Here is a 23,778-nt window from a genome sequence, read left to right as displayed (position 1 = left end):
ACACACACACACACACACACACACACACACACACACACACACACACACACACACACACACACACACACACACACACACACACACACACACACACACACACACACACACACACACCTTATCTCAGACACACGAATCAAACAGCTCGGGGGGGGGGGGGCTTGATCTGCAGCTGCTGCATTCCTCCACCCCTCCCTCGCCTGTGTCCATCGCTCCCTCACCTCTGTTTTCCACCAGGCTGTTCATCTGATCAATAACCCAGTCAGGAAGACGTCTGTCCTCCAAACTCTCCGCTCATTTTTACATGTTACACTTCCTTTCACAGTAAGCTGGTGTCAGGCGTTGAAGATGATACACAAAAGCCCATGGTAAGACTTATGTAATATTTACAATAAAACTTTCTTTCTTTCACAAACAAACACACACACACACTCACACAAACAAAATCCCCAGTGGGCCGGATGTTATCTGTGTGCATTTCTCTCTCTGAGGGAAAGTAGCTCATTATCTGTAGAATAACCTGTTATCAGCCGAAACAACCCTGCACACCTAAGAGTGTGTGCGCGCGCGCGTGTGTCTGTGTGTGAACATGCCTTTCTATGGTTGTGTGGAGAGATTTTTGTTCAATACTATCAGCTTTAAAGGGAAGTTTGAGGGTCTTACGAATTAGGTTTAATTAAGGGTTAATGTAAAGGTTGGGGGCTTCCTGTAATGACATTTTACTTAAGCCGCTTGTTTTTTTCTTCTGAACATCAGTGGTAAAATTTAGAATCTAAAGTAGAGAGACACACACACACACACACAGAGGGAACAGGTTATAAGGTGTGCCCATGGTAATGGTAGCACTTTCAATGTAATGTTTTTGTGTGCATTTAGTTTTTTATTTCACATGCTTTGATCCTGTGCAAATATGAAATCACTAGTCCCTCTAATCAGATGGCAAACATTGACTGAGCCGCCTCTCCATGTCCGGGACTCATCCTTGTACCTGGCCTCAACCAATCAGCAGGCTTTTTAACGATGAACCAGCCTGCTGCAGTATAAACTGATTCCTGCCAAGTTTTACACGTTTTGCAGAGACAAAACAGAACGACCATATACTTCACTGGATTTCCACTGAGATTTTAAATGCTTCCGCTTATCCAGTGTGATCATGATGTACCAAAGAAAGGAGTGTAAGGAGGGGTCTTTGCTCAAAAAAGTTCAAACCATTAAAACAACAAAAGTGTCAGACTATCACGCAGTGTCACGCAGATGTGTCAAACAGGCACATACCACACACACCTTAATAGGGCATGGTCAGCTGGCGTACAACAATAGACACTTATGGTATATGAAACTAACTACAACCATACAGCGATTATACACAACACACACTCACAAATCCATCAACATGTCAGCACGTTGCGTTGCCGTGGCATGATGTGTTGGACGTTGTTGGGTGTGGAGGAGCCTCTCCCTCCCTCCCTGCTGCCTCCCCACTAAAAAACAGCCATTACTCCTCTCTCCCTCTACGAGCATCTGAAGCGCAGCACCGTAAATAGCAGCACTGGCATATCACCAACAACTGCTGAGCTCCGTCTTAATAATAGGCTGTGGGAGCTTTGCCTTGCTCTATATTTTGCCACAGGGAAACGATGGTGTGCAGATAACAGATCTACCCCCCCAACCCTCATTTACCCCCTGCACTAACCTGCATGTCGTGTTTACGTGTACAAACACATCCAGTTCAAGGGTTTAAAGTGATGTGGTGCTACAGCAGGAAAAATGGACCCATCCCCATTAACTGAAACACTGTAGTCACACTGTTTATACCATGAACAGTTATATTGTTTATGACTACAGACATTTTTGTCTGTATGGCACCAAATCACAATACACATTATCTCAAGGCCCTTTATGTGGTAAGGCTAAAATCGTACAACATCAAACAAGCATGTTGGTGCCACGTTCTTGACGAGTGACGGCGGAAATAATGGATAAAGACCGACACATAACAGCATATCAGAAAAGAAATGGAGACGGTCAACTTAGGCAGCCACTATTGTCTCTTCACCAAAGTCTCACAGCATTCAAACTGTTCTCATTGCCGGCAATCTGCAAAGACTAAGAAACCCACTTGTTCTATTTTGGTACAAAAATAAAGCAGAGCTCGGTGCCATTTGTTGTAAACATGCAAAGTGAGCAGCTTGGGCTGATCCCTGCTTGGTCGTCCTTACAACCGCTTCAGAAACAGAAGAAGTTCTTCAAAAACACATCATCGCCAACAGCAGCACTGAATGACTGTCACACAGCTAAACATCGCACTGCATTTATTTCATGTTGAGGTCAATATATAATGTGCAAAACATTTTTTTTCCCCTACAGTAAAAAAAAAAGCGTTCACTCTACAGCGTGTGCATTAAGTATTTTCACAGTTTGGTGAAGAGAGAAACAAGCCGAGTACCTCAGTGAAGAGATGCTGGATGACTGTAGCCAGAGCCTCCACTCTCTTGTTCCCCTGAACGAGCAGCTTCCTCAGCTGGTTGATGGCCTGGTTCTTCTTCTCCGCCTGCTCTTTGCTCTGGTTCTGTTTAGCCGTGACCGTCGTCCCGTCGACCGCGGCGACCCGGGCCACACCGGGTTTGGATGCATTCTGTACGCGGGATCCGGCTTTGGGGCTGGACCGTGACGCGGTTCTCGCTTTGAACCCGAGTCCGGAGGCTCCGGTGGTGCCTGACCCAGTGTTGGTGACTTCGGCGACGAGCACCGGGAGGGCCGGCGTTGCGGGAGAGTTCGCCTTCACCACGTCTGGTACCTAAAGTCAATAGAGATAAATATCAGAAGACCAGATAGACTCAGAGAAAGATGATTGTACAATAAAAAAAAAGAGAGAGATAAAGAAAAATAGAACACATTTGCTTTTTGTTTCTCTGTGCCTGTGTAACCTGCTTAAAAATGCCTGAGCACCAAGAGAAACTCTGAGCAGAAAGACTACAGACGAAGACAGGATGTTGTGGACGAATACACATGATCAACCGAGTGATCATATACTGATTTGTTATTATTCAGATTTAAATACTGAGCTCAAGTTGCATCTTAAAAGCTGAAAAAAAAGAAAGAAAACAAACTGAGTGCGTACCAGGTCAGGCGGAGGCTGCAGCTGGTTCTGGCCGTTTCCTCGGGCGGGTGCTGCTGCCTGCGAGCTGCTGTGGGTGTTTGCGGGTCTTGCCGGAGCCTCCCGGGGTTTGTTCTTGTCCACTGCAAGAGAACGACGACCTCTTAGTGTGTGTGCGGCAGGTGCAACGTTCAACATGGTGTCCTCACTCAGCCCATTAACAGATCTTTCAAGCAACGTGCATAAAAAAAATTGAGAAAACAGAGGAAGGGATGTGAACACACACGCACGCACACACACACACAGTGTTGGCCAGTATGGCGTCTGGGCTCGACCACCAAAACATCCAACACGCGCCTCGTCTCACACATTCGCTCTCATCTGGTAAACGAGAATACGCCCTATTGACTGTTCAAGGCAGAGACAGATGCATCATGGGATTGCGTGGTAATGGTGGCCAGTGTGTGTGTGTGTGTATTGGGTCCTGGTGTGCATTAAGGAGTGCATTACCAGAGACAAAGCAATTAGAGAAAGGCAACACACATCTTTCCCCTCTGCCTCCTCCTCTGCTCTACTGTCTTCCACTTCATCTAGTCCATGTAGTCTTTTCAACATTTTAAAAACTCTGTTTTTCGACTATGGGGAAGTGTTTACAGAGACTGTTTTTATTTTTGGTGCTGGCTACAGACAACAAGATGCTTAAAAGTGGCAGTTGCTGAAGTTTGTGGTTGGTCAGGCCAAACTGTCGATTTATAAAAGCAGGAAAGACAAGATAGGAAATGTGTCCGGACACGAGCTGACACACATGTACGTGTCTCTGGTGAGAGCCAGAGTGAGAGTGGATTTCAGGTTCCACTCTCTGATGAACGACATACAAGAGTTTTTAAACCAGTGGTGTCCACCACGGCTGTGTGTTCAGTGAAGGAGGGAGAGCTTATCTTTGACTCTGTTTTTATGACCTGATTTATTCTTTTAGTTTTTTCAGTTATTTTTTTGTTTTGTGTTGTTGTGTTTTTTTTCATTTCATTTGTAGAGGACCGCGATGTTCTCTGGTAAATCTTAATAAACATTGTTTTTTAAAAATCAAATCTCTCTCTCTCTCTCTCCCTCCCTCCCTCTCTCCCTCTCTCCCTCCCTCCCTGTCTCTCTCTCCCTCTCTCTCTCTGATTCATTCTGTTTTTCTGTTATTTTGTTGTGTGTGTTTTTTTCTCATTTCATTTGTAGAGGACCGTGATGTTCTCTGGTGAATCTTAATAAACATTGTGTTTTAAAAATCAAATCTCTCTCTCTCTCTCTCTAATTATTTGGTGCAGCAAGTCAAGTTTCATCCATATTAAGTATGTGCATTACCAAAAAACAACAACCCAACATTGCATGAACCATTTCTGCAGCTACAAATTTCAATTTGCATTTAAAATCTAATTCAACCTCGACAAAAATTCAAATGGGTTGGTGCTCTGTCAGTTAGTGCTGGTGCCCCGTTGGGCCTGGTAAACACGGCCCTGAAGCTGGCAATGACTCACTGCCAGATACTGCCACCTACTGGCAGCCACCAAGCAGAACATGGTGTTTTTGTACCAATGAGTGTGTTCGATCAGCCACAGCTGAGGTCGGGGCACACGGGTAAGAAACGAGAGAGACTCAACCTTGTTGAACTGGACTGGGCTGCTGTGCGATTAGGAGAAGAGCAACTGCTCAAATAAAAGCTGTGAAATCACTTTTAATTCGCGAGTCATCCTCAGCTGTCGCTCTGTTGACACTGCAGCTAAACATTTACTTCTATAAAACAACAGGATTTTCAGTTTAGCCTGATTAATATTCAGATCTGATGCATGTTTACCATCTCAATAAGAGTCACAGCAGAACAGAATGGGCTCTGATCAGTCTAGATTCAGGAAAATGTTGGTGGGTGTGAAACCACGAAGGAGACGAGGAGGTGGGAACATGTTACATAAATTCACCGAGCTCTTCTTCACTCCTGCCTCATTGGCCAAGCAGTCATGTGTATTAGAGCCCCACTGATATGGATTTTTGGGCGCTGATGCTGATATTGATATTAGGGAGTATCAAACCTTTATGATGGAGAAACTTTATTGCGGCTCAACATTTTAAACTTTATCATAAACACAAACACAACCAAATATATAAAACCTGAATTAAGAAAATAAACATCACTATACAGTAGATAGATATTAATTGGCCAGCCGATATATAAGCCACACTCTAATAATATGTTGTGTGTGTGCGTGCGTGTGTGTGCAGGTGATGATGGTTTTATACCTGGAGTCAGCCAGTCAGTCATACAGAGCTGCTGAGCCCAGACTGGGAGAGAGACAACACTGTTAGCATGCAAGTCACATGTCAAAAGTAAAGCAGACAGAAAAGACGACTCCTGCAGGGCATGAGAGTGTCCATCAGTTCACAATAAGATGACGACCTCCATAGCACTTATAGGGAATCGTTGTATGAATTAATAGGAGGCTACATGTTTAAGGCTGGCTCTATTTTCAGCCACTCAGTGCCTCAATACCAGGAAGGTTTAAAAAAACACAAAAAAATTTAGACTCTCATCAGTCTATAGTTTCAGTGGTTTCAATTATTCATGGTAATGAGATGCAGTACATATATACATCCATCATGTCAGCCATCTTATTTGAACCATTCTAATGATCACTCAGCAGGACTGCCAGCTTTATATTGGGCAGCAGGAGGTGGGAGCAGAGGAACAGAAAAGGTCAGATGTAGGGGGGAAGTGGGGGCTTTGTCTTCTCAATTAAACAATGGTGTTGTGTTCAACATGTGACGATTTCAAATATTGTTATTTCCATAATGATTTCATGCCAAGTTGACGGAGCTTCCAGAAAAAGCTCCCTCGCTCGGAAGCGTTTGTGTACATGTGATCAACGCTCAGAGCTTTTGGCAGTTTGCCACGTTGCGTGATGGGGACGACACCAAAACTGTTGCATGTGTCGATGACTCGCTGGTATATTTTTGGGCTGCAGCCTAACAACGCAAATTATAGCTATTAAAAGATTTACAGTGTCAAAACTTCCTGATGTAGATTCGACATCGGGTCTTAATTAGATTAAGAAGTGTTGCGGGTCCATGAGCTCCCTCAGTAAACGCGGAGACACAAATCCTCCGTAAACAGAGCCAGCAGAGACAGAACTTACTCTCTCTGTGTGTGTTTGCAGGACAAATTTTTAAATTTTTTTTTTAAAGAAACAATGATAAATGGGCAGAAAAACTACAAAAATGATTTCCAACATCGGGACAAATTTGAGATAATTTATACACCATTAAACTCTGACCCAAAACCTATTAAAAAAAACATGAATTCTATTTTCTTTTTACGTTTCGAAAAGACTACCACAGAGAGGGCATTTTCGTCGCTCTCCCTCGCCATGCAGCTGCAGATAAACGCTCTGGGAATCGCACATGACGACAGGAAGATCTGCAAATAAACGTGCACTGATCTGTGCTGTTTATGATGAGCTACACTCCAGGACACAGTCTTCTCTTGCACCAATCGTCCGTCCACAAATGAACGTGCAAACACATCAAGTCATCTCCTGCTGCACACCAGAGTCACCGGACTGCAGGAGGCCCGGTGATCGACTATCAGCTCATATCGTCCGTATAATGGAGATTCAGCCCCCACATGGCTGTTGTTGCCATGGACATGAATGTGCAGAGCATGTTGGTGATCGCAAGTGTGTCATCTCCACAATTTGACCATTTGGTCCCTTAGCAACGAACGACCAGCGAGTCCCTCTGTCCACCTGACCGCCAATAACCCTTAAGAAAGACGGCTCGATGTTTTGACCCTCTGTGCACATGAGAGATCACATGATCTGCGCTCTTTGTCAGGTCCACAAGAAGATGTTGAGTACAGCAGAGACAGACGGCCACACGGATATACAGCCTGGTTTCCATCCAACTGAATTTATGCATATTATCATGTAGTGAAGTTAAAACAGCTGCACTGTCGAGGCAGTTTTTGTGGCGCAGGTTTCTCTGTATTATAAACTGCTACACGTCCGTTGTCAACGGGGGCAGAGGCATAACATCACATACAGCCCATGTCATACTTCATGCAGTCAAAAGGTATCATTATTTTACTCACTAAAATAATAACTAATAATGAAAAATTCCAAAAGGTATATCTCAAGCCTTCAATAATAAAAACATCCTTCCAGTGTTCAACATAATTTATTGCCCAGTCAAACCTGCTATTGCTGCCATGTGTGTTGGGACATTTAACAATAACAACAATAGGACTCTTTTACTCATTCTGCTGAATGATATTTATTTATTTAGTTATTGTTTAACCGAGACAGAAGCACACCTAAGGTGGATTTTATTTTTGGCAACACTACGCAATGTTTGCTTGGAATTGTCTTGACAGTTGGACAGAAACGCAGCCCGTGGCTTGGCGTGACCTTAAGACTGGATCTCACTGCAGTGGAGAGGCCCGACTGGACAGGGTGCACTTTCTGAGGCCGTTTTTTTACAGTTGTTTTCTACAGGCATGAATTTTTTTTTTGTTTGTGCCTTTTTTTTAAAGACTCTGAAGGCGAAAAAGGTTCAAGTCAGGGCAAACAAACACCTGACGTCATACGCCTCCCTCCCCCTGTTGTCCAACCCATTAAATTGAGAGGCGGACCTTCTCTCAGAAGCAGCAATCATGGAAGAGAAACTAATAAGGGGCTGTTGCCTGGATTCCAGGATGTCACCAACTGCAGTTACCATGATCTGAACAGAAAACAGCAGGCTTGGAGGCAAATTAGTGCTGGCCGTGGTTTGTGTCAAGCTAATGCTATAGATCAATTTCATCATCAAGGGCTCAACGTATCCCTGGACACACTGCAGGACTTATCTGAACAAATCGTAGCGACTGACAGCAGATTATCGAACGTTCCCTTCACTCGTCCTGAAAATAAGGTCGAGGATTGTAGAACTTCTATCAAAACCGCAGGAGAGAGCTCAGGATAATTATCATCGTATAGGTGAGCCAAACCACTTCAGCTGCAAGACAGAAAAACCCAAGAGTCAAAACCGCATGGTGAGCAGAAAACGTCCCAAAATAGAAGTTCTCAGAATGAAAATGATACCCTGCTCCTCATTAAAGAAGAAGTTTAACAACTGCCATGACATTAATGCACAGATCATTTTGACCACTTAAACCGCTCACTGTTTTTGAGCGTAACACAAAGCTAAATTCAGGCAAACATACAAAACAACTGTTAATAATTATCCCTTAAGAGGAGGTTTTTTTTCTTCTTTTCTTTAGATCAGAGGCAGCTCCAGATGCGGACAAAAGACAAACTGCACATGACTGCCCCTGATCTCCACAGAGAAGGAACATCTCGAGATTGACTGCAGCCCAAATCTACTGTACATCTCTGCTGAGCCTGGGGAGAATATTCCGGTCCAGCAGATACAGCCTCTAATGGCCTCATCTGCCAGCACATTAGGAAAAAAAACAGCAACCGCACGTCAGATTAAAGCTTGCACGATTGGCCAGCCCCAGCTGAACCACAGCACAGCGCACGCGAGTGTCTCTGCTGTGTGTGCGTGTGTGCGTGTGTGTGTGTGTGTGAGCACGTACATTTGGTGACTAAAGCCTGCTCTAACCTACATTTCAGGGCAACAGCAGCAGGGAAGTGGGTCTGTGGAGCTCAGAGGGAGACTGCACACTGCAGCCAAACACGTGCCGCTGAGCTCAGATGGACTGGAAGGAAAACAGAGGCCAGCGCAGAGAGGAGCACCGTGACGGCTGAGCTGAATGTTTACAGAGGATCACAGAGTCAGACTTTTCATATTAGCAAAACCGGACGATTACCCATACTGACCGCAAAACGTGTAGATAATTTGCTGCTGCACAAAAAAACCCCAGACAAATGAGAGAGTTTAAAAGGATCAAGATGATTTGTCAAAGATGAAGGAATTAGTGAGCACATCCGCCAAGGGCACACGACAGAAATGAATTCACAGTAAAGCCCAGTGGCCTAATGTCACTGGCAGACGCACAAGTCAAAACCCACGTGAGGCTGTTTAAGTTAAAATTGGGGACATCAGCTTCACTGCTCCTGGTAAACAAAGCAAAATGCATAAATGTGCTCAACTCTCGGGTGGATTTTTTCCCCCAGATCTGAACTCTCTGACATTCAGCGCACAAACGATAAAAACAATACTGGCGCTCCCTCTGGTTTCTGCGTTTTTCTCCCCCGTTTTCCCCCCCCTAGTTTTCCCTCTGACAGAGGATGTTGCACCTTGTGCAGACTGCTACAGATAATTGTGCTTCAAGACCCAAGACGCCGTAGTCTCACTGCTCACTCATATTTTCTGGTCCACCATCAGCGCCTGCTGTCTAATACACTGTAGCTATGACAACAGGAGTGTAAGTTTCAGTGTCATTCACTCAGCTCTGCCTCACTTCAGTAACACCGTCCTCGGAGGCACTGGTCCACCTCACGATTATAAGACAACCTGGTGTGTAGAGACTAGATTCTTTCTTAAACCACCTCGGTTTTTCATATTTTCATATATGTACAAAACCCACGGGGCAATGTGCAGCTGAATCAAACGTTGATATTGTGATTTCTCGGGAGGGAAGGCCTGCAGCTCTGCTTGCCTTCTGTGTAAAAAGTCACCGCATGCCACTGTACAGAACTAACGCTGCAGCCAAAGCGACACCAACAATGAGCACACTAACAGTTGATTCCGTGCTGACACAATGCAAACATTGTGTCTTGTCGGCGCGCCGAGGCCGAGCGAGTTATTCCCAGTGACATCCTCTCTGTCCCACTGATCGTCGCTCGCATGCCCGGAGGAGGAGCTCAAGTAGTGTACAGCTCCTGCTCTGTTCAAGAACAGGCACCGTTACCAGTGAGCACAGACCCTCGGCCATGTTGCGGAAGACTCAGAAGCCTTCCGCAAATAGAGAGCCGCCTTTTAATGGTTGAATAAGTAACAGCCAGATGCGTCCTTGGCTATTTCTGGCTTTGTGTGTGCGAGTCACGTGGTCGTCGGCCCTCTGGGCGTGGGTATCACTGAGCCTGCAGCCGCGGTTATTCATCACGCCACTGCTGAAGCACTCGTGCAGAAAGCCTCCACACACGCACAAATTTGTGTGTACACACACTAGTAACTGATGGCCCTATTGTAAACCTACATATCCATGGTGGCTGTGACAGCCGGCTTGTACAATGGTGAAAGCCCCCACAGCGGAGGAGAAAGAGGAGCAACAATGGCTGCCAGTACCGTGAAGGAAAACAGGGGGAGCCGAGGGAAGAGGAGGAGGAGGAGGAGGTGTGAAGTGGCTGATCTGGAGTCAGGCTGGTCGTCCCCTGAATAAAGATTAAGCTAAAACAAAGCAGATCCTTACAGTTTATTCAAAGGCAACCTCGCCCATCAGGCGGTGAAAGACAGTTTTTAAAAATATATATGGAGTGATATGGGAAAGAGTGATTGTTGGCAATATAAACAAAAAAGGTAATTTATCACGGTAGGGTAAATAGATACACAAGACTTCTCTTGAATTTTGGCCCAAACAGGCGTTTTCTTGGGTGCACTTAGTTGTGATGTCGCATTGGCTTGAAAACATGATTTAAAATGATTTGATTTATTTCTAATCACAAAAGGGAAAACTAATAGAAGCAAACGTTACGTTCACAGGAATGTTTGAGGAGTCTAAAGCACAATTATCTCCTTTTGCTCAGACGCGGCAGCATCCTATTAAACCACACCCCGGTCATGTGTATCTATGGCGGATGATTTTCCGGCACCCTCGGAGCACATGGCAAAAAAGAAGATGGTGGGAAAACAGATGGATGGATAGATGGATGGATGGATGGATGGATGGATGGATGGATGAGGAGGATTGTGTACACTATTTTGATGAACCTGTCGGCCCAAAACTCATGTGGAAAGTGGGATGAGATGAAATGATGAAACGCTGGTGGATAGTCAGACGAGTGGAGGACAGTGGCATATCCAGACCTGCATGGAAGACCACCGTGTTCTTCCTGCATCCCGACAGCAGCTGCAGGTTTCTGAAGAGACCTTTGGCCGTCAGCCTCACGTGGAAGTTGGACAGTGACAGTCTGGGAGACCATAACATCGTCTTGTTTGTCCTCGAATACTCTTCAAGACTTGGTCTTCGACTGGAGTCTCAACCGGTCCCAGCTTTGACTCGCAGCACTTTCTTTGCTTCTCTAGACTCTCAAACCGTTCTGGGCTGCTTAAAATACCGATCCTGTTTTTTTCCCCTCTCGTGATCCAAATCTCCAGTGTTTATTATTTCCTTGGTACGATGTTCCCAAAATATTTTAATGCAATAAGGGTATGAGACCCACAATTGTTGTCTTCTCTGTGAAGTAAAAAATGTTACTCCTTTCTTCTATATTTCCAGAAATAAAAATTGTACAGACAAACAGAAAAGATTTAGCGACTGCTGCCGCCGTGCACCTTCATGAAAACCACGTGGACACCAGAAAAAAAGGGACAAAACCAAGGGTTTAAAAGGCAAACCTTTGATTTGGTAAAGATTAAAAAAGAAGCAATAAAAAAAAGGTAAGTCCGTGAAGCCACTGCAGCTATGAGGGGTTGTTCATCTATTCAAAGCCACTGAGTCGGCACTGCAAAACAAAAAAGACGGAAAACATGAAGAAAACAGCTTTCTGCCGCACAGCCAATAGGTGAAGGAAGGAAATACCGCCAAAAATAGCCGTGTGCTTCACCGTCGTCCAAGTGGAGGTTAAATCATCCAGCGATAAAAGATGGAGTGAGAGAACGAGGAGGGAAGCGAGAGAGGTAGCGCTCGTGTCTGTGTGAGGGAGGAGGGAGAGAAAATCCTCAACGCTAGTGATGATTAGTAGTCCGTCTCTGCTGTTAGAAGCAAAAAAAACAACAAAAACAACAAACACAGCAGTCCGTCCAACTGACCCAGACCGAAGATTTTTGTGCACGGTCGCAGAAATGTAACCCTCAATTTATGCGCACACACGCGCAGAGTTGCTCGGCAAAGACAAGCATCTATACACTCCCTCGATTTTATTCCTGTTTCTAAAGGTCTGAACCCTGTATCCACACACACATACACAGGAGGGAGCGATGCTGCAGGGGAGGAGGGGGAAGGGGGAGTGGGTGGGATTTGAATAATCTCTCCCTGCCGCTTGCTCTCTCCCTCCCTCCCTCCCTTCCTTCCTTCCCTCCTCACACGCTCTCTCCCTCCATCATTATTTTGTGTGGTCTCTCGCCCTCACTCGGTTTACGTTTAAATGAAAGAGAGCGTAAGAGGTGATTCGTGTGAAGGTCAGATGTGATGAAAAGACAAAAATAAAGAAGAAATACACTCGAGAAGAGGGTGGGAGGAGCCATGTGTTCCTCTCTCTCACACACACTTCATCTCTCAGTGGCAGGTGCCATTTTAATGCTATTCAGTTTTGTGAAAAGACGGCTTTGTTTCACACACACACACACACACACACACACACACACACACACACACACACACACACACACACACACACACACACACACACACACACACACACACACACACACACACACACACACTATATGTGTATCTTACTATGTTACTTCAAGTTTAGCATCTGCTGAAATATGCCAAAGGTCAAGGGGAAAAAGTCTCTTACTGCGTGCTGCTTTTAATGTTGCCCCGTAAATCTCGTTGCACATTGAGCACATTTACTCTCTTGTCAACATCTATGTTATCAGATTTTCTTTATCTCAGTGTTGGACTGCCGTTCGTCTTTTACCACCCATAATTCATGATTTTTGCCCAATTAGAGACTGTTGCCAGTATTTTCAGGTACATCGAACGGAAACCATATCTTTATTGACCTCGACCTTTGACCGATCATCCAAGTTAATCATCCGGAGACACCCCTCCGATAGAGAGAGAGATAGAGAAAGAGGGAGCGAGAGAGCTGGTGTATTCTTGAGTTTATGGCAACAATTGCCTGAAATGATTTAGTCGACATGAAAAATGATAATGATAAGAGTTTACATTCCTCATTTTGAGGGCAAGGTCTACCTCAGGCAAAGTGGCCACTTCAGTAGCACTTGAAAACAGCCTCTTCTGCCTCATTCTCAGAGTGTATTCTGAAAAAGAAATGAACTTTCCAATAATAATTTCAGACGTTCTTTAGAATTTAAACTCTGGCCGTGTTTGAGTGCTTGCTTCTCACAAGCAAGCACTCAAACACAAACATGCAGAGACAGAGAGAGTTGGTCACTTGCAGCTGCACCAGCCATCATTGCACTCATGGCAGCCGGAGGCCATTGAACTCCAGGAGACAAATCCTGTGTTCACTCTGACTCCAACGGTGTGTGTGTGTGGGTCCGAGACATATATTTCTTCACCACAGCTCTACGTAACTGAACCTGTTCAAAATCCCATTTTTACACAAAAATCCTGCCTGGTAAAACTGACTAATTTGCACTGTAAAGCACATGCAAATTGAAATGTGGACTTCAAATCAGCCTACAAAAATTCCAACTCAGCCATGACACACAAGTAGTCCCTTCAGTGAGCAAGACAGCTCGTGGACAGTATATCCACAGCCATGTGTGTGTTGTCAGAATCAATAAAGTCCATGTTCAATACAGACAAAACCAGCGAGAGAGCGGGTGAGTGGCCACACTGCTAACCACTGTCGCCTGAGGGCTGCTGTGGTGTGTGTGTGTGTGTGTGTGTGTGTGAATTACAGAGATGTGTTTGAATCAAAAGCATCTGCGGGGCTTATTAAAGTGTAGGCTGGCTACCTGCCTGTGTGTTTGTGTGTGTGTGTGTGTGTGTGTGTTTGTGTGTGGCGGCTAAGCCCTCTCGAGAGTGACAGCATGTCTGTGTGTAGCAGCTCCCCACAGTCCCCAGAGAGACTTCCATGACCAGCCACAGAGGGGGGAGGCAGCCAGGCGCCCGGCCCCAGACCAGAGCCACCACATGGGGGGGAGGCTGCGACCACGGGCCCTTGCTTCACAGGGCCCCGCATGGAGGCAACCAGCAGTACGTCACAGAGGATGGGCTCAGTACGACCAGTGTTGTTCATGCTTCATCTGTGACTGCTGCACATACACTGTATCTGCAACAAACATAATCTCTACAAAAAAATCATTTCTGATGCTGCTTTAAAAAGACTCTTCGGTGAGACAAGACATTACAATGTATCAAATGTTAAACTTGGTCAATTCCTGCACATGATTATATGTGGTTCCAGTGGACAGTAAAGGAACAACGTGTGTGTGAGAGAGAGAAAGAGCGTGCAAGTGTGTCATGAGGAGAAGCTGTTAATGGACGGACTGCACAGTTTCAGATTGTTTGCAGCAGATCACACCAGACAAACTACACGAACTACGCAGCTTGTCGTTTTCCTCATCTATGAAAAGCCTTTTCACCTGAACTGTTTTCACAGTCAATGATCAGATTCAACACAAGCGTCTGAATGTTTCTGAAGCTTTTCCTCACTTAAGCTTTGGAAATCCTCAGTCATATTTAAAGATTTTAGCAACACAAACTACAGGGGCTGGCTTTTAAAGAGCAACATCATCGAGACACTACTGTAGAACACTGTTCCCCTCCTCATTAGTTTTCCTCAAACTGAGTTTCTTTCTCACACTCTGAGTCAGAAATCTCCCCTTCAGTGGCACCAACATGCACCTAACTTTACAATTTATTCCTGTCTATATACTAAAGGTTTTAACAGAACAGTTTGTTATAATATCAAAAAACAATGCAGACATTGATCTTCTTCATGGCTGTTGGACAGTGTGTCTGATTTATGAAGTGTTGAAGAGAGATCTCCAAAATGCCCTCTGTCAACAACAATAATTTCAAAACTGGTAAAATTGAAGTAATCCACTGCCGAAGATTCATGGTGAACCTGTTTCAGCTGAACTGTTTCTAAATAGTCACTGATCAGATCCGACGCAATCGTCTGAATGTTTCAGAAGCTTTTTCCTCCCTTAAGCTTTGGAAACACTCGGTTATGTTTAAAGCGGTTTCGTCACCCACAAACACCGACGCTGGCTTTTGAAGCGAAACATCACCTGGAACCCTGTAAAAAAATCACTGCTGAGATCACATGAACAAAAGGTAACAGCAACTCCCTGGTTTGGCACAGATGAGCACTTTTTGCATTCCAGATGCGATGAGGCGACAGTTTACGTTGAGTTAACGTCAACATCATTCAAGTTGCACCCACGCACGCGCGCACGCACGGCCTCTCACACTTGCTTACCTGCACTGTTCAGTCGACTCAGTCTCGCCGAGCCACTTCTTTGCAAGGGATACTGGGAGGCCTGCTTCGTCAAGCCCTGACTGGCAGAGGGAGCCGCCTTCGCTGCTGTCTGACTCGCAGCTGTCATCTTGCCTGTGATGTGGTTGGTGGCTGCCGGGGCCTTCAGACCTGTGGGGAGGACGCAGAAGAAGTCAAAACCCATCGCAAAACTTCCCCACCGGGGTTTTTTTTTTTGCGTCTCTCCACTTGGGGGCCGACAGATGATGCTCAGCCTCTGTTAAGGTGGCTAGAGTTGTGAACACTGAGTTTGGTGTCCACACTGCAGCGTCACAGATGGTTAGATGTCAGAGAAGCCAGTTTTTTTTTTATTCACCTCCCCTCTATTGTTATTTAATCTGCAATGTTTCACAGCCTGCCACTCAGCTGGAGTCACCATTTCTGTTACACTCCGCTGCGTCGCTCTCTGTTCTCCCTGTTCTCCCTGTTCCCTGTGTAATAGGATCACACGTAATAATCAGCCTCTGACCCAGACAGCACGCACACACACACACACACACACAATGCAGCAACAGCTGTCCGTCGCTCTCCTCCAGCGCAAAAAGGAAACAGCGCCATGAAGACGACTTGCCGTCCGGTCCGTTTTATAGGCGGAGGTTGAGTTGCACACTCGTTCACACCTCAACAAAAGTCTCAAGAGTCTGTCTCCTACACACACCGAGATGAAAAGGATAGGTAGCTCACGTCTACAACCTAGTACCAACCTTCACACAAACCCTGATAGTGAAAACGTGATGGAGCATTATTTTAAAAGTTTATTAGTATTAAAACTAAACAAAGGTTTTACATTACGTGTGTAAGATTAGCTCAGTTAAAAGTAAGATTTAAAGAAGCCATAGGGGAAAAAACTAAACAACAAAAGTTATTCTCCACAGTTTACACTGATGTTTTCACTCATTTTCACTGCATTCATTAAAATGTTAAAAACAAGTGATAAAAAGGTTTTAAAGGTAAAACTACACTGCTACTCTATTAAAGGCCTTCGCTACTTTGGTTGAGCTGTTTATTCGTGGAGAGTACAGCTGGAGCTCAAGGATGTAATTTCACTGAATTAGACATTTCCCTTTTGCCCACTTTTTCTGGTAAACTAGCTTTTTATACGATAAACAGCAGCCGTGTGGCATCAACAAACCTGCCCATGATGGCAGGGAGTAAATCCTGCCGACAGGTTCATGTGGAAACCAAAACCAGTATTTAGGGCAGTCGTCCTTTGTTACACACTTTTTTTCCCCTCAGTTTAACTCACACAGACACACATCGAGTCCGGTGATGAATTGTGAAACATAATCTGCACTAACAAACTATTAAGGAAACACTTTGACACAAACTACCCAGCCATAAAAACCCATCTGATGGTCATTGAACATACGGCGAACCGAATGCCAATTATACTGAAACTCGGATGACCCTTTTGTCAATGATCCACACAAACTACCTTTGCCTTTGGATGTGTAAACTTTGGATCTTGGAATCAGTCTTAAATTACATTTTGTGATTTGATACAGGTTCACAATCGGATCTGGTCCAGTTTGGCATTATGCAGTTTTTCTAATCAAAGTGTAAATAAAATATAAGCACCAGAATCAGCTATTTTAAAGGACTGAGGTTACACATATACTCGCCTGTAGCTGTGGTCCTGGCCTGCAGAGACATAGCTCTGGTCCTCATGACGAGAGGCTTCGGAGCAGCAGTGCTGACTGTATCACCGGGAGTACTGGTGCCAGGGGTGGCCGTTGTGCCAGAGCTGGGGGGCTTTGCCGGGGTCTGGCTGCCCAGGGGACACATGCTTCTGCTGGGCCGCTCATCTGGCATGGTCCCTGTTGGTGCAGGAGGAGCTGAAGGAAAGAAGATTCAGGAGAAGAGATGTAGTAAGCATTTTACTACAAGCCGCTTTCAGACATGCACCGAAGTCCGGAAATTTTCCTGAACTTTTCCAGAGGGGGCGGTATGTGTAAGAAACATTTTCTGGTTACGGAAATTGTTCTTCCGGATATTTCCCGTAACTTTTCCCACCAGCCTCCCAGTAAGATCTTTACAAAATACATTTTGTGAAATACAAGCCCTAAAAAACACCACATACACTCAGCAATGATAAGCCCAAAAGGAAAGTGTGTGTGTGTGTGTGTGTGTGATGTTGAGGTGTCAGGTTTACCGCATCGCATTTGTTTCAAGAAAAAACCTAAGACATCAGTTAATCAGAGATTTCAGGGCAATGTCAGCATTTTCCTTGGTGGATACCATCACATCTGTCCCCTAATATTTGTGTCCCCCCGAATGTGAATCAAGCAGAACAAGGACAGAAACTACATTTTATCTAAAGGAAGGAGTAAGTTAATTCCTGTGTGTAAGAATACACTATGTTCCCATCATCTTGTTGACACCTCCAGATCACTTGTTGTACCCGACCTGGTTTTATCAGGACAGATCAACCAGATAAAAGTAGGAGGTGTGAATGCGTTGAGGCTGCCGTCCATGTGGTTTTACACTGAAGCATATTTTGTCTAAACAAACAGCTGTAATGAGTAAAAGTGAGTTCTGTTTTTGTGGTCTGGGCTGAGTCGCGAGATTATTTTTAACAACACTGATCCAGACTTGTAGAAGAGCAACAACAATGTCCATGTGGCACTGCAGGAGCCAGAGTAGATGAGGTCTGTGGAGAGCAGACGGCCAAACACGAGCTCTGAAGTTTAAACACCAGCACAGCTGCAGAGGAAATATAATTTACTTCAACATGTTCCATTTTCCATAAAAAAACAAAACAAACCACAGGACACTAAAATTATTTGATACATCTTATGTGGAATCACAGATTCATCACTTGTGTGTTTGCAAAATGAGAGAAGTGTAACTGTGTGTAGGCTGTCCACAACGATGCTCCTCTCTGATGCGAGAGAGGAGCATCCTTAATAAGGATTTTAAATATTACCATGGCAACAAGCGATTCTCAAACGTAATATGGTTGCCATAACAACCTTGTGATGTGCGTTACTGTATGACTGAGGAGAGAAAACCATTACCCCCCAGTCCCAGTTTTCACAACATCTTACTGCAGAACTGTTTAGAAATTTCCATATAAGTGTTAAATAATCTCTATAAGGCCCAGTTACTGTTTGTTTTTTCCTCAGTCTCTGAGTCCGAGTTGTTTTTGTGGGGGATTGTTTTTTCTGAGATGTTTTTGTAGAGCCTATAACTAGTAAAGCAGGAATGAGAAAATGTGTGGAGATCCGTTCCACAGAGGAGTTTTAACATTTCAGAACAGTCGATTTTCTTTTTTACAATTTCCCATTAAAACGCCATGTTACTTTCTGCGGGAGTGAACAGAGATGAGCCGACTGAGAGGTCACAAATACTGTCATTTACCCAGATCACAAGCAAACCAGTCCAATATAAGAAAGTCAACATTCAGACATAAGTCACTTTACAGTGTCCGTTCCATCATCTAGCCTAGTCTGTCATCTGCAGTCATCTCAACACAGTGCAGGAGTGACGTAAGGACAGACTGCTCCTTCTCCTTCTCCTCAAAATCCCTAAATTGGCACTGTGTGTAAACATGTGCCATATTCCCCATCTTTCGCCCTCACCGCCCTCTTTCCCCCTCATCTCCCCCCTTTCCCTTGACGTGTACATGAGCATGAACGCCCCTCGTTGCAGGTCTGGAACAGTGTTTTGCCGCTCAGTCCAAACCACTTTGCTCGATTACCCCATATCTTTTTTAAAAAGAAACAGGGAAAAGAAAGTCAGACAGAGATCTTCGGAGTTAATCTGAGACTCCTGACCTGATGTGCCCCTCCACAGAGGAGGAGATATTTCTGTGCACACAAACGCACACACCCTCTTTCCTACATACACACACACTGATTCCCTGGGGTGATCAGCAGTGTATAACAAAGCAAGAGAGGTACTGACCACATACTTTCTTTGTACAGGAACCTTCAGGAATGTCTGCACACTTATCAGCTGACTGTATATGGTGTATATGAGTGTTTGTGTGTGTGTGTGTGTCTGTGTTTGTGATTGTGTGTGTCTACGACGGAGACAGACTCTACACCAGCAGTGGAAGAGAGAGGGAAGTTAAGTCAGCAGTGTGAGGGAAACCACACCAAAGATCACACCTTTGCCAGTGGCTCCATTGTTCTCGTGGCTTCCCACTGACAGAGAACCTAGACTTGTGGGTAATCCCTTGACAGGAAGTTTTGACGCCGCGGGTACAGCGGGTCGCACGGCCGACCCCACCGCAGGCTGCTGATTGGCTGTTGGCTTGAAGATGGCGCTCGCAGTAACCAGGGAATTCAAGGCAGAACCTCGCTCTATGCTGGTGCGGGGTTTGGGGATACCTGGGAGAGAGAGAAAATAAAATACAATAATTGTATTATTTTAAGTATTTGATCTCATAAAAACAAACAGATCGGATGGAGTACAACAACAAAAAAAAGCTCCACTGTAAAACCTCAATACACCAAAAGCAAGTACGCATGTGAGACTTCAGTCACCAGGCATGAACTTAAGTATTGTTCTATACTGTAACTGCAAATTCTATCAAAGTTGAACCTTTAATAGCTTATGATACACTGTATGTATATGTTTTTGGGAGCTGAAAGTCACAATGTAAAACAGGTGGGTATTCATGCCACATATTGTTGACAGTTAGCTCCAACGCACAGTTTCAGTCTTACCAAACCCTGCCACAGAAAACTCTCTCTTTGTCCAGAGAACATACAAGTGACCTGTAGCTGTAACGGATGTGCTTTTAGCTTCCTTGGTAATATTTATTGTAGATTATCTCACAGCCCTCATAATTTCTCAATCATACAAACTCTTCACCTTACTTCAAACTGGAGAAGAAAAATCTGCCTTTTACATTTACAGATACATACAGATCTACACGTGGTTGACGTGCAGAAAATAACACGTTGAACCACCATAACCAAGGCTATGCAGAGTCAGCATTCAGCGAACCATCCATTCATCCCACAGTCAGTGAGGTGCTTTCTTAAAACTCACTGAAGGCTTCTTTTGACGAAAATAGCGCTTTTGTAAGCTTATGGTTTTCCCATTTCCCATACGAAACTGACAGAACATCCACCAGAGCTCAGGTTCAGAAAATGAAATACTCGTTGTTGTTCGGCAGAGTTCGTCACAGAGCGTAAAAAGTGATGCCCACACTGTTGTGTCACACTTCACGCCCCGTTATTCCAAAAAGAATAACGGGGCGTTTGGTTCCGTCTAAACAAGCAAAGGCAACATGACGACAGGTATTTCTTAACAGCAACACCGGGACCTCTGTGGCTATGAGTTTTCAAACTAAAACGGGGCCCAGAATTGTCTCAGAAGTGTGTACTGAGTGTCGGCTACTGAGACAGAGGAACTGTGACAAATTCTCGAAGAGGCTTGGAACTTGAGCTGTTCCAAAGGCAAACGGTGGTCGCACCAAATACTGATTTTGTTTTTTGTTTCTGTTTACTGCACTTTGTATGAAATACAAATACATAACTGGTAAATGAAAACTATGTCTGCCTTTATTTTTTAAAAGCACTCTCACTTTAGTCTTGGTGCCAAAAGCCTTTTGGTTTTAGTGGTTGAGATACAAACAAAAAAACGGAATTTCTTAACATGGTCCTCACAAATGACTTGGTGGCTCTTTTACTGGTTTCCAGCGGATGGAAGAGGATTTATTTTAGGATTTTGCTCAGCGTGATGTCGCAGCAGAGAATGGCGCAGCTCTATAGTTATGGAAATGTGAAAATACAACATGACGAACTCATAATTTTTGTGGACTGAATCACGCATTCTTTCCTCAGACCCAAAGCAATATAAATTCTCGCGAGGCCATGACTTCCTCCACTTCACACCACAAGGATTTAAAATTAAAAAAAAATTAAAAAAGACATGAAGGATATGCAGCCTGATCTCCAGCTGAGCACGGAGGTCCAGACAGCCCTACTTGTCCTCACTACATCAGGGCGGCTGCCGTGGGTGGGCAGGGTGCTATACAGTGTTATTTCTCTGGCCTTTAAATGAGGCATCAGATTGTGGGTGGAGCCTAAGGGGTTGTAAATGGCCTCTTCCATGGTGACCATGTGGTCGTAGTGGAGGCAATGGCTGTGAGACAGTGTCATATAATTTCAAAAAGTGCACACGGAGACAGCTTCTTGTGGTTTACAACGGCTGCCAGGATGGGAAAAAAATTAGACGTCAAATTATAACAATGTGACAGTCCATTATTGTTGCCTCTGCGTCCATCTGAACTACATATCCTTTCTGATCAACTAAGGTGATTTATCAGCGTCACATGCTTCCTTCCTGTCCTTCCTCCTGCTCCCATTTGTCCACCGCGGCAAGGACAGGCAGAGAGTGCATTGCCTCGTTCCATGGGCAAGACTCAAGTCTGTTGGTTGAGCTGTGGATTTCAACGGAGCCTGCTCAAAACTCTCTCTGCGCTTCACAAAAGCAGCAACCCATTCTAATCCCCAATACTCGTGCCCTATAGGAATGGTTGTAATTTGTGTCAACACTTTCCTCTCACACAACACAGCAACAGAAAAACAGCTGTAAGACGTGTCCCACGTCACTGCTACCCGATGGGTCATCAACGGACGGATTGAAGACAGCGAACCGCTGAGTTTCTGGTGTCTTCACATTTCACTCGGGGGTAAATGGGTAAACCTGAAAACCTTTTGACTGATATTATAATATTCAGTGACCAGTCAAGTTTTTGGGACAAACCCAATCAAACAGATACTGTGACACATCACAGGTTGAGGTGTAGACTAAATATAGACCGTATACAATCACAAATGGGACTTGAGCAGTCTTTGGCAGTGACAGGACCCTAAATCACAGCTCTTGCAAATGAGGCATGTGCATGAATCTCCACTACAACACACTACACATCAAAGTTTTCCCACTTCTCCCTGTTACAGACTCATTTCCCCCTAAATAATTTGCACAGAATTTACTCTCGTGGATGTGTGCATGTCCTGTATGTGCTGTCAATTCTTTACAGTTCATGCGTTTGTTCTTAAAACTGTTTGGTATTTTCTCTTTACAACCGACAACACGCTGCTGTCTTTTGTATTGCAAGTCTGCTGCTGTGCAACATTTGGCGTTGCACGCTGCAAAAAAGCCACATGCATCCACAGAGATCAATAAAGTTCCATTCAAACTTTCACCGACTATAACTCACGCTTCTACAAACATGAGTCGAGCATGGCAATGAGGAGGCGGAGGGAGGGAGAGAAAGAGAGAGGGGTGGGGGGTGAAGTTTACACATGTTCGCCGCAATTACATTACCTCATGTTCACACACACACACACACACACACACACACACACACACACACACACACACACACACACACACACACACACACACACACACACACACACACACACACACACACACACACACACACACACACACACACACACACACACACACACACACACACACACACACACCCTTGTACAGCTATCTCTGTGGGTACCTGCCACTGATCGGATTCATTACAAACCCGAACTCTTACCCTACCCCCCTAACGTAACCTAATTCTATCTAACCCAAGTGCTAACTAGAAAACAGATGATTAAACTTGTAGGTTCCAGCATTTTTGGTCCCAGCAAAGCAGTTTGATGCCACAAGTATAGTGGGCTCCCAGTTTTCAGACCCCACAAAGGTAGTAAAACACACATACAGTGGTGAAGGTAGATCAGCGGTAAAACTCGTACTACGACTGAAGCCAGCAGGAAACATCTGGCATCATTTGGTTTCGGTTCTGATGAAATGCCAGGAGGAGAGAGCAGCTGGATTCGGTTACCTAAGAAATCAATGTTAGCAAAGAGTTGGCTCGCTGTAGATCTGCCTCGTGCTCAGGATTGACACACAAAAACACACACATGCGCTGTGTAATCAACAACCCATCGACGAACACCAATCTGGTTATTTCAGTGACTTCAGTGTTTTTTGTAATCCCTGTCTTTGACCTAACCCTAACCATAGATCCAAAACCAAACTCTAAACTACCGTCTGAGTCCAAACAATCAGCGGAGGAGCAACTAACAAATTCACACCCTGTAAATCCACAACAACGTTTGCTTATTGTTTTTCTTCTGGGTTATATTTTTTTACGACAGCATGGAGTATAAATGTTATAAATGCGTGACAAGACTTGACTTTCACAGTGAACTGGCATGAGGGGCAAATAATGGCTCATTGGAAAAACTGACCACTCTTGGTCAGTAGTAATGTCAGACATACACGGACATGGGCTAACACATTTTATAGCAGTGAATACAAAAACAGAGTGATTAGTTCTTCTGTCATGTCTTCAGAAGAAGCCACGGATTGTGTTGCATTCCCTTGCGT

The 23,778-nt window shown here is 44.6% G+C and overlaps 1 protein-coding gene across 5 annotated transcripts in view; it reads right to left on the bottom strand.

Moving 5' to 3' along the window:
- Positions 1-23,778, bottom strand: part of LOC118312273 (microtubule-associated tumor suppressor 1 homolog) — a 61,006-nt gene that overhangs the window by 10,334 nt on the left and 26,894 nt on the right. For 4 of the 5 annotated variants that reach the window (XM_035636731.2, XM_035636733.2, XM_035636730.2 and 1 more), the window contains exons 5-10: positions 19,530-19,751; positions 17,040-17,252; positions 15,361-15,528; positions 5,375-5,416; positions 3,119-3,237; positions 2,444-2,794 (exon numbers count right to left, since the gene is read on the bottom strand). In XM_035636731.2, coding sequence (XP_035492624.2) covers positions 2,444-2,794; positions 3,119-3,237; positions 5,375-5,416; positions 15,361-15,528; positions 17,040-17,252; positions 19,530-19,751 — 1,115 coding nt within the window. The remainder of the gene's footprint in view (positions 1-2,443; positions 2,795-3,118; positions 3,238-5,374; positions 5,417-15,360; positions 15,529-17,039; positions 17,253-19,529; positions 19,752-23,778) is intronic. The other variant, XM_035636734.2, reaches the window with a different exon arrangement.

Source organism: Scophthalmus maximus, chromosome 8, assembly GCF_022379125.1.
Source record: "Scophthalmus maximus strain ysfricsl-2021 chromosome 8, ASM2237912v1, whole genome shotgun sequence".
Taxonomy (NCBI): domain Eukaryota; kingdom Metazoa; phylum Chordata; class Actinopteri; order Pleuronectiformes; family Scophthalmidae; genus Scophthalmus; species Scophthalmus maximus.
This window is presented reverse-complemented; position numbering and strand designations above follow the sequence as displayed.